The following is a 17,059-nucleotide window of genomic DNA, read 5'->3' on the forward strand; positions in this document are numbered from 1 at the left end:
ACTCTTGAAATTAAAAACAAGATAGTAGAAATGAAAAACTCAATGGAAGAGTTAGAAAATAAAGTTGACAATGTCTTCCAGGAAGGAGAATAAAAAGATAAAAAGATAGAAAATAGAAAAGAACATTGGAGAAACAGTCCAAGAGGCCAAACATCCAAATAACAGCAGTTCTAGAAAGAGAAAACAAAGAGAAAACAAAGGGAAAGAACTCAACAATAAAATACTTTTAAGAAATTTCCCAGAAACTAAAGGATATGAGTCCACTGAGTATCCAACACAGTGGATGAAAACAGACCCCAACCAAGACACACTGTGAAAATTTATAATCCTGAGAAGAAAGAGAAGATATTACAAGCTTCCAGAGAGGAAAAAATGGATCACATGCAAAAGATCCAGAAAACAGAACATCTTTGTATTTCTCAATATCAATACTGAAAGCTAGAAAATCATGGAGCAATGACTTTAAATTTTTTTAATTGCCAACCTAAAATGACTTAGCCAGTCAAATATGAAGACAGAATAAAGATGTTTTTAATACATGCAAGTCTCAAAGAATTTACCTCCCATATACCCTTTCTTAAGAAGTTGGCAGAGGAAGTGAGCCACTAAAACAAAAGGTAAGCAAAGAAAGAGAAAGACATGGGATTTAGGACACATGAATTCCAATACAGGAGAGAGGCAGAGAAGTCTAGAATGATAGTAAAAAGAAAGATCAGTATGATAGTTATGTAGCAGATGTCCAAGACAATCATTCTAGATTAGAACCATGTGACTAGAAAGATAGGCATGTTAAAGGCTATCATCTCCAAGATACCCACTGTCAATGTCCCATACTCCTTTTATTTATTTATTTTAATTTATTTATTTTTGGCTGCGTTGGGTCTTTGTTGCAGTGCATGGGCTTCTCATTGCAGTGGCTTCTCTTGTTGCAGAGCATAGACTCTAGGCACACGAGCTTCAGAAGTTGTGGCTCGCGGGGTCTAGAGCGCAGGCTCAGTAGTGGTGGCACACGGGCTTAGTTGCCCCGCGGCATGTGGAATCTTCCCGGACCAGGGCTCAAACCCGTGTCCCCTGCATTGGCAGGTGGATTCTTAACCACTGCGCCACCAGGGAAGCCCCCATACTCCTTTTAAACCTGAGGACAGAATGCCCAGGTGAGCCTGGCTCAAAGTATCTGGACTTTGCTAATTTGACCACATGCTGCTGAAGCTCATGCACACCCTCCCTCCAAGTACTGCACAGCCTGGATCGGGCATGCACATACATTCCACCCAACAGAAGTTATCTGCTGTCTTCTACTCTTGCGGGGGGAGCGGGTCATGGGGAGATGAGAAGTAGAGAAGTCAGAGGGGCCCACTCCCCGTCAAAGCATATTGTTACCAGACAACTAATTTTTCTGGTCTGCACAACAGCCCTCTGGTGCCCTAACTGTGGTGAGCCATGTGTGTTTCCCTGGACTCACATGTGACCTCACCCTGATGACCTCCCTAGACTCGGCTCTCATAAACTCTTAGGGAAGCTGAAGCCAGACTATGACCGAGAGACTGTTCAGCTTATCCCCTCCTGGGCATCTTCACCTAACAGTAACTTCAGTAACCAGCTAGGTGTGTTTGCCACTCTGGTTTTCAAAACAAAATAATATATATTATTTAGGTAAACTATAATGAAAAGCAAAGGAATGAGTAACACAAAAGTCAGGGTAGATATGACCTGTGGTAATGAGGGAGAGGAACGCAAGTGGGGGAGGGGCACACAGGTAGCTTCTAAAATTCCAGTAGTGTTCTATTTCTTAACAAAAGTAGAGTTTTACTATTCTTTATACTGTACATACAAATTTAATATACTCTGTTGTAGAGATATATTTCACAATAAAATTACAATTTAAATAAAGAAAATGAGAGGAAAGAAAGCAATCAGAAGGAGAAAGGAATCAACCCTGATACTATAAGGGGAGGGGAAGCCAGTGGTAGGATTCACTTACCATTTCATACGCTACTTCCTCAGGTGTATCTGTTTCTAAATTGAAACTGAATTCAATAGCTTCATTGTCTTTATGCTTGCCTTTCAATTTTTTAGGGTCTTCAACCCAGAGCCTTAAAGCCAGAGATGAATTTGAGCAATCATCTTCCTCCGCTAACTCCACCCTTAGCCCTGTATCTTCAGCAAAAAATGCGTGGTTTAGTAGGTCCCTGACAGACAACCTAATAAACAAAATACAAATCTGTTATCAATTCTTCCAATCATAAACAAGGTATAGAGCACTTAATTAGTAAAAATTGTGTCAAAGTAACAACGTGATTTAAAATTTTCTATTAATTAAACCATTAATCTGCCTTTTTATAAAAACCAAATCTTATATCCAATTTATTATTACCAAGGATGCAAAGAAATCCCAACTAACATGCATTTGTAGTGATCTTAATTAAGGATTATTAACAGTAACATATCTAGATACTGAAGTTTAACATACCTAAAGGTATGCCTAGAGATAATTAGAGAAGTGCTGCAGTAAACGTCAGATGGACTGAGTATCTTCCCTAAGCCACTGGCTTAAGTTACTAAAACTCACACAACAGATTGTTGGCAAAGAAAACTAAAAACTCTTTGAGGTATATAAACTCTAAAGTAAATTAGGAATTCAAACACTTTTACAAATGTTATAAATAGAAGTCATTAACTCTATTAACAATAATCTAGTCAGTGTACTTCACTCTTTAGGGAACGCCATGGGTGAAGCTAATTCAGTTCAGCAAAGTCACACGGTTTTCTTAAAGTATTTAAGTCCAGTATCCTAGGCCAAAGTATACATATAATGGATACAACTCTAGTCTAATATTAGGGATTAACCATCTCTGAAGAGAAACAAGCACAGAGGTTCAAAAGATTCTTTTATAAGCTGGGAGAGTTAATTTCCTTTTCTTTGACCAACTTCTAAAATAGATAAATAATATCTATCTATATTACAGGCCAGTGAGAGCTATAACTGATGTATTCCATAGTTTGTATGTAGAAAGCCCCTCCTGCACTATTTAAAACAGACAAAGCATATTGACAGCACGGTATCCTGTAAGTTGAGGATTTTCAACCTTCTACATTTTTAGTGATCAAGAGACAAACACTTAACTAAGACAGTTTTATAAAAAACAAGCTTGCTCAGACTAATTAGTCTTAAGGCTAAGGTGAGATGTGTTTAAGAAGGTACAACCAAGTTAAGCACTCTGCTTCTAAATGAAAGTTTTGCCTAGATATTTTTACTAAGGAATAACCACTGCAATAGCAGCAGACAGTATCATTCATTAAATACTTATTACTCTGTTAGGTATTTTATATGCATTCATTAACTTTTTTTTTTTTTTTTTTTGCGGTATGCGGGCCTCTCACTGTTGTGGCCTCTCCCGTTGTGGAGCACAGGCTCCGGACGCGCAGGCTCAGTGGCCATGGCTCACGGGCCCAGCCGCTCCGCGGCATGTGGGATCTTCCCAGACCGGGGCACAAACCCGTGTCCCCTGCATCGGCAGGCGGACTCCCAACCACTGCACCACCAGGGAAGCCCAATTATCTTTTTAACTATCAAAATAATACCTATTTTGAGGAACAGCTAAAGTAAGTTTCTCAAGATCACACTGGCTAAGTGTGAGTCCAGATTTGAATCTTATTCTGCTGTGGAAGCCTGTGCTCTTTCCAAAACACTAATGTGCCATAAATCCTTTTGAATATTCCAGTGTTCTTTGGTAATAGATCATAATTAAAATGCTGTATAAACAACAATCAGAAACCAAACTAAAATGGCTACTTCAACACAGTAGTTTTAGCATAGCTTTAAAAAAAGCATGCCTAAATTACTACAACTCAAAAACAACAACAACAAAATAAACAACTCAATTTTTTAAAAAGGCAAAGGACTTGAACAGACATTTCTCCAAAGAAGATATACAAATGGCCAATAAGCACATGGAAAGATACTCAACGTTATTAGTCCTTAGGGAAATGCAAATCAAAACCACAATAAGATACCACTTTATACCCATTAGGATGTCTATTAACAAAAAATGGAAAATAAGTGTTAGGGAGGACACTGAGAAATTGGAACCATCACACATTGCTGGAAGGAATGCAAAATGATGCAGCCTCTATGGAAAAAATATAGTGGTTCTTCAAAAAATTAAATATATTATTACCGTATGATTCAGTAATTCTACTCCTAGGTATATACCAAAAAGAATTAAAAGCAGACTCAAGAAGATACTTGTTCACCAATGTTCATGCCGCATTATTCACAATAGCCAAGAGGCAGAAATAACCAAAGTGTCCATTAACAGATGAATGGATAAACAAAATGTGGTGTGTGTGTGTGTATACACACACACGCACACAAAGGAATAGTATTCAACCGTAAAAACAAAGGAAATTCTGATACATGCTATAACATGGATCAACGTTTAAACACTATGCTATGTGAAATAAGCCAGATGCAAAAGGAAAAATATTTTATGATTCTACTTATATGAGGTACCTATATAGAAGTAGAGACAAAGTAGAATAGAGGTTGGCAGGGGTTGAGGGGAAAGGGAGTGGGGAGTTACTGTTTAATGGGCACAGAGTTTCTGTTTGGGATGATGAGAAAGTTCTGGAAATAGTGGTGATGGTTGTACAACAATGTGAATGTGCATAATGTCACTGAATTGTACATTTTAAAATGATTAAAATGGTGACTCTTAGGTTATTTATATTTTACCATAATTAAAATATAGAGATATATAGATATAGCCTGTTGGCACAAACACCAAGAATGTTGTGTAATAAAGCTATAATTAAACAGGTTTTATCTTAGTGACTTTTTATATTTTCAGATATGCAACACTAAACTTAGATAGATAACTAATAAAAATGGGAGACAGTCAGTGAAATGCTGGTGGAAATAATTTCTATAAAGGATCTATCACCTTATTAATCATAATCAATAAGGAGGTAAAAATCAAAATACTAACCAAGCAATTTGAGTCAGTAACTGTCCAAAGCTCAAATTAAAGGGAAAAGCTAAAACTAAAAGGAATTGTCCATAAGAAAAATAGAAATTGTGATACAAATAAATCTAGAATACTATTTCTTGAACAAAAATAGCCCTATCAGCATTACTATTATCATGACACAGGACATTATGGACAAATAAAAAACATCTGGTGAATTGATGGTTAAATTTTTTCTTAAACTATCATAAAAAACCATTTAAGTACTTATGTGAAGGTGACAATGCAGGAAACTCTCTACTATCTACCAACTGTTAGAAGCAAGTTAACCTGGGAGGGGGCCCACTGACTGTTAAACTGATGGCTGAAGGTGATCTTGTCACAACACACACAGACAAACACAACCCAAATTTCGGTTCAAGGAAAATTCAGCACATGGTATCAGTTTAAAATGGCAAACAAGATGCACTGATACACTTCACTCTAGTCAGTATGGTTTGGATTCCACTGAAAAGTCATACCCAGCATGATTCAAAGATCAGAAAAAGACCCAGCTCAAGATAAGAGAAAAATTCATCCATCAGTCATGTCATTTCACTACATATGCACCCACCTTTCAGATTTATTTTGACGAATACATCCCTCGATGATTTCTTTCACTTCAGGATCAGTGACTTTATTGAAACTGGCTGGTTTTATACCCTGGAAGAAGAAAAACGGTTTCTAGTCACAAATCAAGCAACTGAAAGCCGAAGCCAACATCATTACTAAAATAATGATTTTTTTACCACTAAACCATATTCAAATTTTAAATGAGATATATACACACAGTATAAGTTTAACAACTTTTTGACAAGGATTTTGTCATAGCTCTACAAATAACAGTGAAAAATTGTAAATGATCTAAATCTCTAATAACAGAGGTAATATTACATAAATTATGTGATATACATATATATGCATATGCTAATACACGGAAACTAAACATGTTCTCATAGTAATTAATAATGTGGAGAATTCTCATGCTGCAACATTAAGTAGGAAAAAAACAGGATCCCAAAATGTACATACAGTGTAACCCCAATTAGTAAAATATAGTAAACAAGTATTTTTTTGAAATCAGAAAAGTCAGTTATTAAAAAACACTTTTAGAAATTCCAAATAAGGGCTTCTCTATCGCAAACATTTCAAATCAATATTTCAAAGTCTTCTAGAATGGCTAGACACAATGAGCAATCAGTAAATATATATATAAAATATATATATTGTTATATATATATAAACTTTTGAGAAATCTATATTATGTTTATCCTTAAACAATACCAAAATATTGAGAGAACCTCAAGCTAATTATCAGGTTCTAGGAATTCAATATCAAATTAATGAGGTCCAGATAATTCAAAACGTTCTTATAATAACTGTTAGCTGCCTAAATGTACTTATTTTACATTCTGTTACCCTTAATTTATGGGTTTTAGATTTAAAAAATAATACAAGAACATTGCCATCATTTAATAGAAAATTCAAAATTAAGCTATAAGCAGAAAGGTATAATAGAAAAATTATCATGGAATGAGGCAATCTAAGATCTAGTTCTGGGTCTTCACACTACCTCACAGAATACAGAATCAGAAAGCCAAGTACCATATCCTAGATAAATCTGGTGAGATTAGGAGTTAATTTGGGCCTCAAATTCAAGAAGCTTTAGTAGAGATGGAAATCTGAATTGTGATATGGCATTTTTGTGACCTGAATATAAAAGAATAAAATCACCATACAAAAAATGGAATTTTTTATTCTACTTATAGAAAAAGCCCTCTTTGACCTTTCCACTGATCTCTTACCCATTCCCCAGCCCTGGATAATTACTGCCTTTCTCTGCTCCTAGGTGAAAATAACTGAGGAGCTGCAACTTAAAAAATCAAGTACAGACTCTTCTATTTGTGGTCGTACAATATATGGGCCCAAACTAAAAGGGCATTCTAGTCCCATTTCTTTTTCCCAGCTGTTTATTATAGAAATTTTCAAACATACTCAAAAGTAGAAGTCCCATGTAATCATCACCAGTTTCAACAACAAGCATCATTCCTTAACCTCGTTTCAGCTATCTACTCCCACACCGCTTTTATCCTGGAATATTTTAAAGCAAATACTAGGCACCATGTCATTTCACCCATAAAGTCTCCAGTTTCTATCTCTAACAGATATCATGTCATCATCCCACCTAAAATAATTATCAATAATTGCTTAATATCATCTAAAACCCAATCTATACTCAAATTTTCCAAATTGTCTAAATGAGGTGTTCTTACAAGTTGGTCTGTTCAAATCAGGAGCCAAACAAGGTCCATACATTACATGTATGGTGCAATGGAACCGGCTCATACCAGCTCACAAGGCCAACTATTACATTTTCAGGAATTGTGCAAGCTGATTATTAAATACATCCATTTATAAAATTTAAATTATATAAACTTACGATTAAATAAATTATATTAAGAGCCAAGGTAATAAATACTGAAAACACAATTCCTTGATTGTTTTACTACATTTTACTATTATTTATGCTCTTGCAGTTGCTTACATCTTTTGTATCCGTATGATGGAAATACTATATGAGTGCCACTCTGCACCCTTTCTCAACCCTGCATTCAAGTGAGGTCACATTGGTGACTTGAAATCAGTCATGGTGGGAGCACTTACACCAAGGAAATTAGCAAATGCTAGAAATCAGTGCTTTTTCTTTTTCAGAGAATCAGTTGTTAAACATTTACCAGCTCATCACTACTTTAAGTCTCTTGTATTCTGTAACAGTCCCTTCCCCTTTTTTCTTTCAGGAAATTGATTTGTTGGAGAAACTAGGTCATTTGTCATATAGAATTCTGGATTTCTTATTGTCTCCCTAAACAAACCTCTGAAGTCAGACTTGAGGTCAAAATCCACCATTACTAGTAGCTGTGTGAACTTGGGCAGGTCACAACCTCTGATTCTCAGTCTCATCATTTCTAAACTGAAGACAGTGCCATCTTGTAGGAATACAAAGATAAAAGCATGTGGCATATATTATGTATTTAAAAATGGTACCTATTAGTATGTTACCTGAAACACTCTAACAATCTCTTCTGTGGCCTACCTTGAGCCACCCAACTGGATGTGAAAGGACCTATTTTCAACAATCTTAACACTTTGCTTCTACCTCCCTTACTATACTCCTATTCTCTTATTTTTACAGTTATTTGTGAGTTTATATTACTGCTCTACTAAAAATGTAAGCTCTTTGTAGGTAGCAAACACTTCCTACTCATCTTTGCATTCCTTGTAATTTCTAATGCAAAAAAATTACTCATAGCAGGGAACCAAATACTGTATCCATTGAATGCCACTTCATAATCAGGCTTCTAGAACCAGAAGAAATCTTCAAAACCATTTAGCCAATCTTTATTATGTAGCTTTGGAAAATAAGATCCATCTAATAAATACCTAAAAATTCTTTACAAACAAATGGATATAGATGATATATCTGTACATTTTCCCCAAAGATACTAATACAGAGCATTTTATATGACCCCATTTGAGTATAGGTATATAGCATAAATCTAAAGCTTGTTTCATTAAAATTATGTTAAATTTAGCACTGTTATACAGAACTAAACCAAAATTAGGTTTTTTGTTTGTTTGTTTTAATTTGGTTTTTCTGTTTTTATTTTTGGTTGTGCTGGGTCTTCGTTGCTGTGCGTGGGCTTTCTCTAGTTGCAGTGAGCAGGGGCTACTCTTCATTGCGGTGCACAGGCTTCTCATTGCAGTGGCTTCTCTTGTTGCGGAGCATAGGCTCTAGGCACACGGGCTTCAGTAGTTGTGGCAGGAAGGCTCTAGAGCGCAGGCTCAGTAGTTGTGGTGCACGAGCTTAGTTGCTCCGTGGCATGTGAGATCTTCCCGGGCCAGGGATTGAACCCGTGTCCCCTGCATTGGCAGGCAGATTCTTAACCACTGAGTCACCAGGGAAGCCCCCAAATTAGGTTTTTTAAAATTAATTTTTATTGGAATACAGTTGCTTTACACCAAAATTATGTTTGACTAAGTCAACTTCTAAGTTTACTTTACCATGAAATGCGGCAATTTGTGAAGTAAAAAGAATAAAGTTATACCTACACTAGTTACTTTACGGTATATTTGAGCTGCATTCTGGCACTCAGAATAAGGGTACTCCGAAGTAGCCATTTCTAGCATACACATTCCAAAAGCATAGACGTCCACAGATTCATCGTAGTGCTCTTCATACATCTCTGGGGCCATAAACTCAGGAGTGCCTACAAAATACCACAACCACATTTTTTTTAAAAGAAAGAAAAATGTAGAGAATTCCCTGGCGGTCCAGTGGTTAGGACTCTGCGTTCTCACTGTCAAGGGCCAGGGTTCAGTCCCTGGTCATGGAACTAAGATCCCACAAGCCACGCAGTGTGACCAAAAAAAAAAAAAAATGTATCCACCAAGATCACATTCCCTTTGCCATAAGGATTATCTGAGTTAAGTTCTGTTCCCTAAAAGCATATATATATATATATATATATATATATATATATACACCTATAATATACATATATATACACATATAATTCCTTAACTTAATTTCTTTAACTTTCCATATTGATGAAGTACAATTTTCAATGTTCAAAATTAGGTAATGATTACCAAAATCTGTTTTCATTTCTATCCTTGTTTTTAGTTATTTAAATTTTTCTGAAGTAGTAAATCCTATTTCTTAAGTCCTCAGAACCTTTCAATAATATTAAATACATCACAAAAGAAATACACTGGGATGTCTCTAAAATCAGTCAATATATAATAGATATTTCAAAGCAAATTCACATTCTAGACCAGGGGCCAGCAAATTTCTCTGTAAAGGGCCAAAAATAAATATTTCAGGCTTTGTAGTCCACATGGGCTCTTTCACAACTAATTAACTCTGACACTGTAGTGAAAAAGCAACCATAGACGAGTAAATAAGTGGGTGTGGCTGTGTTCCAACAAAACTTTATTTACAAAAATAGGCAGTGAAGCCAAATTTGGCCCATAGGCTGTGGTTTGCTGATCCCCGTTCTAGACATATACAATTTAAAAGATCTGTCTTTACGCAACCAACAAACTATAAAATGTTAATCACCAATGACACTTTTAGCAAATGATGTGCGCATTAAGGTGGCTAGTCCTAGATCACCAATCTTCACAGATCCAGTGGGTCCCGTGATGAAAATATTGTCACACTTCAGATCCCGGTGAATAATAGGAGGAGTCCTAGTGTGTAAGAACTGCAACCCCTTTAAAATTTGCCTGCACCAGCTCCTTAAGACCTTTGGTTTCATGACTTTAAATCGTTTTAAGTACCTACACAAAGAAACAAAAACCACATGTAAACAAACATACCTAGCTTACTGTATGAGCACATTAGGGTAAATCACGTAAGCTAGCTGATACTATATATATTATGATTGCCATCACTGAGTTATCTTCTATTGTCTGTTATGACAAAAAATTATTAAATCTAAAGCCTCATTCTTAGAGAAGACATCCTACTAAGTTTAGCATTTTTAATTCAAAACAAGAATCATTCCAATCAGAGTGACCTTTTGTGGAATGGCATCAAAATTTTAAAAACAAAGTTCTCTCTACTTCCTAATAACTGCTTAAATAGAGTCATCAGAGGGTTTAACTATGTAAAATTTTAGTGCAAAGATGCTAGGAAACAGAAAAAGTACATCGCACATTTAACAATCACAAATAAGTGGTTATACCATCAAATGAAATACTGTATTCAGAAACAAAACAATAGACTAAAATTACATAGTACTGCTCACTAGATATGTGAATCTGGCCACGTCCCCAGCCTTTCATCATCTTCTACAAAATGGCATTATATTATCTCTATAATGATTTCTAATTCTAAAATTCTATGATATCCCACAAATATTAATTTCTCAACATTGTATTTTCTACCAAACTTCATTAACATCCAAATTTTTTAACCTGCCCTGAAACATAGTCACTAGATTCAGATTCTACAAATTCTTTAATCAAGTAGTGTTACTTTACAAACAACTTTTGCGAATCCTGAAAATTATTTCCAAATAAAACTCCATTGGCACTTTCAGGGTCAACTTACGTCTTTAAGGTTCCTGATGTCATAAGTTCAGTCACTAATACAATACATTTCTTTCCTTTTAGTATAGACTCCCAGGAATCATAGAATCGAACTATATTGGGATGCTGGAGACCCTTTAACATCTCTGCTTCTTCCTTGAACCTTTGCTGCTCAGCTTTAGTTAATTTCCGGTCCTAAAATGGAAGATCAAGTTCCAAATTAAAGTCTAGAAATTCTCTTGCACATTTCTAACACCACTCAAATGAGTGCTTTATTTATTTATTTATTTATTTTTATTTATTTTTTTTGCGGTACCCGGGCCCCTCACTGTTGTGGCCTCTCCCGCTGCAGAGCACAGGCTCCGGATGCGCAGGCCCAGCGGCCATGGCGCACGGGCCCAGCCGCTCCGCAGCATGTGGGATCTTCCTGAACCGGGGCACGAACCCGTGTCCCCTATATCGGCAGGCAGACTCTCAACCACTGAGCCACCAGGGAAGCCCTGAGTGCTTTATTTTATTGTATGTATGTATCTATTTTCACCTGTCAATTCTTTTCTCAGTACCTATATAATCATTGATATTCTTTGTTAGGTAGTTACTTTGACTCCTCTCATACAGCAAAATGCAGCAGTTGTTACATTTCATAACTATGTTACAAACCTACCTGCATAATAAATCAATGCCTTGAAAAACAATATCTTTGATGTTAACTAAACTTTTGTGATAATCATTTCACTATATATATCTCTCAAATCATTATGTTGCATACCTTAAACTTCTACATTGTTATATGTCAATTACATCTCAATAAAACTAGAAAAATAAATAATAAATAGTAAGTAAAATTTCCTTTGCTGGAAAAGAAAAAACAGTATCTCAAAGTGAGAAAAAGTAAAAAATCAAAACAATAAGAAAGTTTCCCGAGGTGGAGGGGAAGATGGCAGAAGAGTAAGACGCGGAGATAACCTTCCTCCCCACAGATACACCAGAAACACATCTACACGTGGAACAACTCCTACAGAACACCTACTGAACGCTGGCAGAAGACCTCAGACCTCCCAAAAGGCAAGAAGCTCCCCACGTACCTGGGTAGGGCAAAAGAAAAAACAAAGACAAAAGAATAGGGATGGGAACTGCACCAGTGGGAGGGAGCTGAAGGAGGAAAGGTTTCCACACACAAGGAAGCCCCTTCGCGGGCGGAGACTGCAGGTGGCGGTGGTGGGGAGGTGCGGAGACGCAGAGGAGAGCGCAGCAACAGGGGTGCGGAGAGCAAAGCGGAGAGATTCCCGCACAGAGGATCGGTGCCGACCGGCACTCACCTGCCAAGAGGCTTGTCTGCTCACCCGCCGGGGCGGGCGGGGCTGAGAGCTGAGGCTCGGCTTCGGTCAGAGCGCAGCGAGAGGACTTGGGCTGGCGGCATGAACACAGCCTGAAGGGGGCTAGTGCACCACGGCTAGCCGGGACGGAGTCCGGGAAAAGGTCTGGAGCTGCCGAAGAGGCAAGAGACTTTTTCTTCCCTCTTTGCTTCCTGGTGCGCGAGGAGAGCGGATTAAGAGCGCTGCTTAAAGGAGCTCCAGAGACGGGAGCGAGCCGCGGCTAAAGGCGCGGACCCCAGAGATGGGCAGGAGACGCTAAGCCTGCTGCCGCCGCCGCCAAGGAGCCTGTGTTCGAGCACAGGTCACTATCCACACCTCCCTTCCGGGGAGCCTGTGCAGCCCGCCACTGCCGGGTTCCCGGGATCCAGGGACAACTTCCCCGGGAGAACGCACGGTGCGCCTCAGACTGGTGCAACGTTACGCCGGCCTCTGCCGCCGCAGGCCCACCCCGCACTCCAGGTCCCTCCCTCCCCCGGGCTTAAGTGAGCCAGAGCCCCCGAATCAGCGGCTCCTTTAACCCCGTCCTGTCTGAACGAAAAATAGACGCCCTCCGGTGACCTACACGCAGAGGCGGGGCCAAATCCAAAGCTGAACCCCTGGGAGCTGTGAGAACAAAGAAGAGAAAGGGAAATCTCTCCCAGTAGCCTCAGGAGCAGCGGATTAAAGCTCGACCATCAACTTGATGTACCCTGCATCTGTGGAATACCTGAATAGACAACGAATCATCCCAAATTGAGGAGGTGTACTTTGAGAGCAAGATGTGAGATTTTGTCTGTATAGCTTTGCTTCCACCATTGGTCCTAGGGTTCCATCCGTCTGTTTTTTGTTTTTGGTTTTTCTTTAATTTTTTTCTTTCTTAATAATTAATTTTAATAACTCTATATTATTTTACTTTATCTTCTTTCTTTCTTTACTTCCTTCCCTCCTTTAGACAACGAATCATCCCAAATTGAGGAGGTGGACTTTGAGAGCAAGATTTATGATTTTTTCCCCATTTCCTCTTTTTGTGAGTGTGTACATGTATGCTTCTGTATGAGATTTTGTCTGTATAGATTTGCTTCCACAATTTGTCCTAAGGTTCCATCCGTCCGTTTTTTTAAATTTTTTTTCTTAATAATTATTTTTTAATTTAATAACTTTATTATATTTTACTCTATTTTATTTTAATTTATTTCATTCATTCTGTTTTTTTCCTTCCTCCCCTCCTTTCTTCCTTCCTTCCTTCCTCCCACCATCCGTGCCTCCCTCCTTCCTTTCTTTCTTTCCTCCTTTCCTTCTTTCCTCCTTTCCTTCTTTTCTTCTTTCTTCCTTCCTACCTTTCTTTCTTTCTTTCTTCCTACTTCTACTAATTCTTTCTCTCTACGTTTTCTCCCTTTTATTCTGAGCCGTGTGGATGAAAGGCTCTTGGTGCTGCAGCCAGGAGTTAGTGCTGTGCCTCTGAGGTGGGAGAGCCAACTTCGGGACACTGGTCAACAAGAGACCACACAGCTCCACATATCAAAAGGCGAAAATCTCCCAGAGATCTCCTGCTCAACACCAGAACCCAGCTTCACTCAACGACCAGCAAGCTACAGTGCTGGACACCCTACGCCAAACAACTAGCAAAAGAGAAACACAACCCCATCCATTAGCAGAGAGGCTGCCTAAAATCATAATAAGTCCACAGACACCCCAAAACACACCACCAAACGTGGACCTGCCCACCAGAGAGACAAGATCCAGCCTCACCCACCAGAACACAGGCACTACTCCCCTCCACCAGGAAGCCTACACAACCCACTGACCAACCTTAGCCACTGGGGACAGACATCAAAAACAACGGGAACTACAAACGTGCAGCCTGCAAAAAGGAGACCCCAAACACAGTAAGATAAGCAAAATGAGAAGACAGAAAAACACACCGCAGAAGAAGGAGCACGATAAAAACCCACCAGACCTAACAAATGAAGAGGAAATAGGCAGTCTACCTGAAAAAGAATTCAGAATGATGATAGTAAAGATGATCCAAAGTCTTGGAAATAGAATAGACAAAATGCAAGAAACATTTAACAAGCACGGAGAAGAACTAAAGATGAAAAAAGCAATGATGAACAACACAATAAATGAAATGAAAAATACTCTAGATGGGATCAATAGCAGAATAACTGAGGCAGAAGAACGGATAAGTGACCTGGAAGATAAAATAGTGGAAATAACTACTGCAGAGCAAAACAAAGAAAAAAGAATGAAAAGAACTGAGGACAGTCGCAGAGACCTCTGGGACAACATACAACTCACCAACATTCGAATTATAGGGGTTCCAGAAAACGAGGAGAAAAAGAAAGGGACTGAGAAAATATCTGAAGAGATTATAGTTGAAAACTTCCCTAATATGGGAAAGGAAATAGTTAATCAAGTGCACGAAGCACAGAAAGTCCCATACAGGATAAATCCAAGGAGAAATATGCGAAGACACATATTAATCAAACTGTCAAAAATTAAATACAAAGAAAGCATATTAAAAGCAGCAAGGGAAAAACAACAAATAACACACAAGGGAATCCCCATAAGGTTAACAGCTGATCTCTCAGCAGAAACTCTGCAAGCCAGAAGGGAGTGGCAGGACATACTGAAAGTGATGAAAGAGAAAAACCTGCAACCAAGATTACAATACCCAGCAAGGATCTCATTCAGATTTGATGGAGAAATTAAAAACTTTACGGACAAGCAAAAGCTGAGAGAGTTCAGCACCACCAAACCAGCTTTACAACAAATGCTAAGGGAAATTCTCTAGGCAAGAAACACAAAAGAAGGAAAAGACCTACAATAACGAACTCAAAACAATTTGGAAAATGGGAATGGGAACATAAATATTGATAATTACCTTAAATGTAAATGGGCTAAATGCTCCCACCAAAAGACACAGATTGGCTGAATGCAGACAAAAACAAGACCCAAATATGTGCTGTCTACAAGAGATACACTTCAGATCTAGAGACACATACAGACTGAAAGTAAGGGGATGGAAAAAGATATTCCATGCAAATGGAAACCAAAAGAAAGCTGGAGTAGTAATTCTCATATCAGACAAAATAGACTTTAAAATAAAGACTATTAGAAGAGACAAAGAAGGACACTACATAATGATCAAGGGATCGATCCAAGAAGAAGATATAACAATTGTAAATATTTATGCACCCAACATAGGAGCACCTCAATACATAAGGCAAATACTAACAGCCATAAAAGGGGAAATCGAAAATAACACATTCATAATAGGGGACTTTAACACCCCACTTTAACCAATGGACAGATCATCCAAAATGAAAATAAATAAGGAAACACAAGCTTTAAATGATACATTAAACAAGATGGACTTAATTGATATTTGTAGGACACTCCATCCAAAAACAACAGAATACACATTTTTCTCAAGTGCTCATGGAACATTCTCCAGGATAGATCATATCCTGGATCACAAGTCAAGCCTTGGCAAATTTAAGAAAATTGGAATTGTATCAAGTCCCTTTTCCGACCACAATGCCATAAGACTAGATATCAATTACAGGAAAAGATCTGTAAAAAATACAAACACATGGAGGCTAAACAATACACTACTTAATAACGAAGTGATCACTAAAGAAATCGAAGAGGAAATTAAAAAATACCTAGAAACAAATGACATGGAGACACGACGACTCAAAACCTATGGGATTCAGCAAAAGCAGTTCTAAGAGGGAAGTTTATAGCAATACAAGCCCACCTTAAGAAACAGGAAACATCTTGAATAAACAACCTAACCTTGCACCTAAAGCAATTAGAGAAAGAAGAACAAAAAAAACCCAAAATTAGCAGAAGGAAAGAAATCATAAAATTCAGATCACAAATAAATGAAAAAGAAATGAAGGAAACAATAGCAAAGATCAATAAAACTAAAAGCTGGTTCTTTGAGAAGATAAACAAAATAGATAAACCATTAGCCAGACTCATCAGGAAAAAAAGGGAGAAGACTCAAATCAATAGAATTAGAAATGAAAAAGGAGAAGTAACAACTGACACTGCAGAAATACAAAAGATCATGAGAGATTACTACAAGCAACTCTATGCCAATAAAATGGACAACCTGGAAGAAATGGACAAATTCTTAGAAATGCACAACCTGCCAAGACTGAATCAGGAAAAAATAGAAAATATGAATAGACCAATCACAACTGTAATGAAATTGAAACTGTGATTAAAAATCTTCTAACAAACAAAAGTCCAGGACCAGATGGCTTCACAGGTGAATCCTATCAAACATTTAGAGAAGAGCTAACATCTATCCTTCTCAAACTCTTCCAAAAAACTGGAGAGGAGGAACACTCCCAAACTCACTGTACGAGGCCACCATCACCTTGATACCAAAACCAGACAAGGATGTCACAAAGAAAGAAAACTACAGGCCAATATCACTGATGAACACAGATGCAAAAATCCTCAACAAAATACTAGCAAACAGAATCCAACAGCACATTAAAAGGATCATACACCATGATCAAGTGGGGTTTATTCCAGGAATGCAAGGATTCTTCAATATACGCAAATCAATCAACGTGATACACC

At 37.8% G+C, this 17,059-nt stretch overlaps 1 protein-coding gene across 1 annotated transcript in view; it reads right to left on the minus strand.

Annotated features, from left to right (window-relative positions):
* Positions 1–17,059, minus strand: part of WNK3 (WNK lysine deficient protein kinase 3) — a 160,500-nt gene that overhangs the window by 89,354 nt on the left and 54,087 nt on the right. The window contains exons 2-6 of the mRNA XM_029240178.1: positions 11,125–11,297; positions 10,129–10,349; positions 9,117–9,274; positions 5,581–5,669; positions 1,982–2,201 (exon numbers count right to left, since the gene is read on the minus strand). Of these exons, the coding sequence (XP_029096011.1) occupies positions 1,982–2,201; positions 5,581–5,669; positions 9,117–9,274; positions 10,129–10,349; positions 11,125–11,297 (861 nt within the window). The remainder of the gene's footprint in view (positions 1–1,981; positions 2,202–5,580; positions 5,670–9,116; positions 9,275–10,128; positions 10,350–11,124; positions 11,298–17,059) is intronic.

Source organism: Monodon monoceros, unplaced genomic scaffold (genome assembly GCF_005190385.1).
Source record: "Monodon monoceros isolate NGI ecotype Baffin Bay Population unplaced genomic scaffold, NGI_Narwhal_1 Super_Scaffold_22, whole genome shotgun sequence".
In the NCBI taxonomy this organism is placed as follows: Eukaryota; Metazoa; Chordata; class Mammalia; order Artiodactyla; family Monodontidae; genus Monodon; species Monodon monoceros.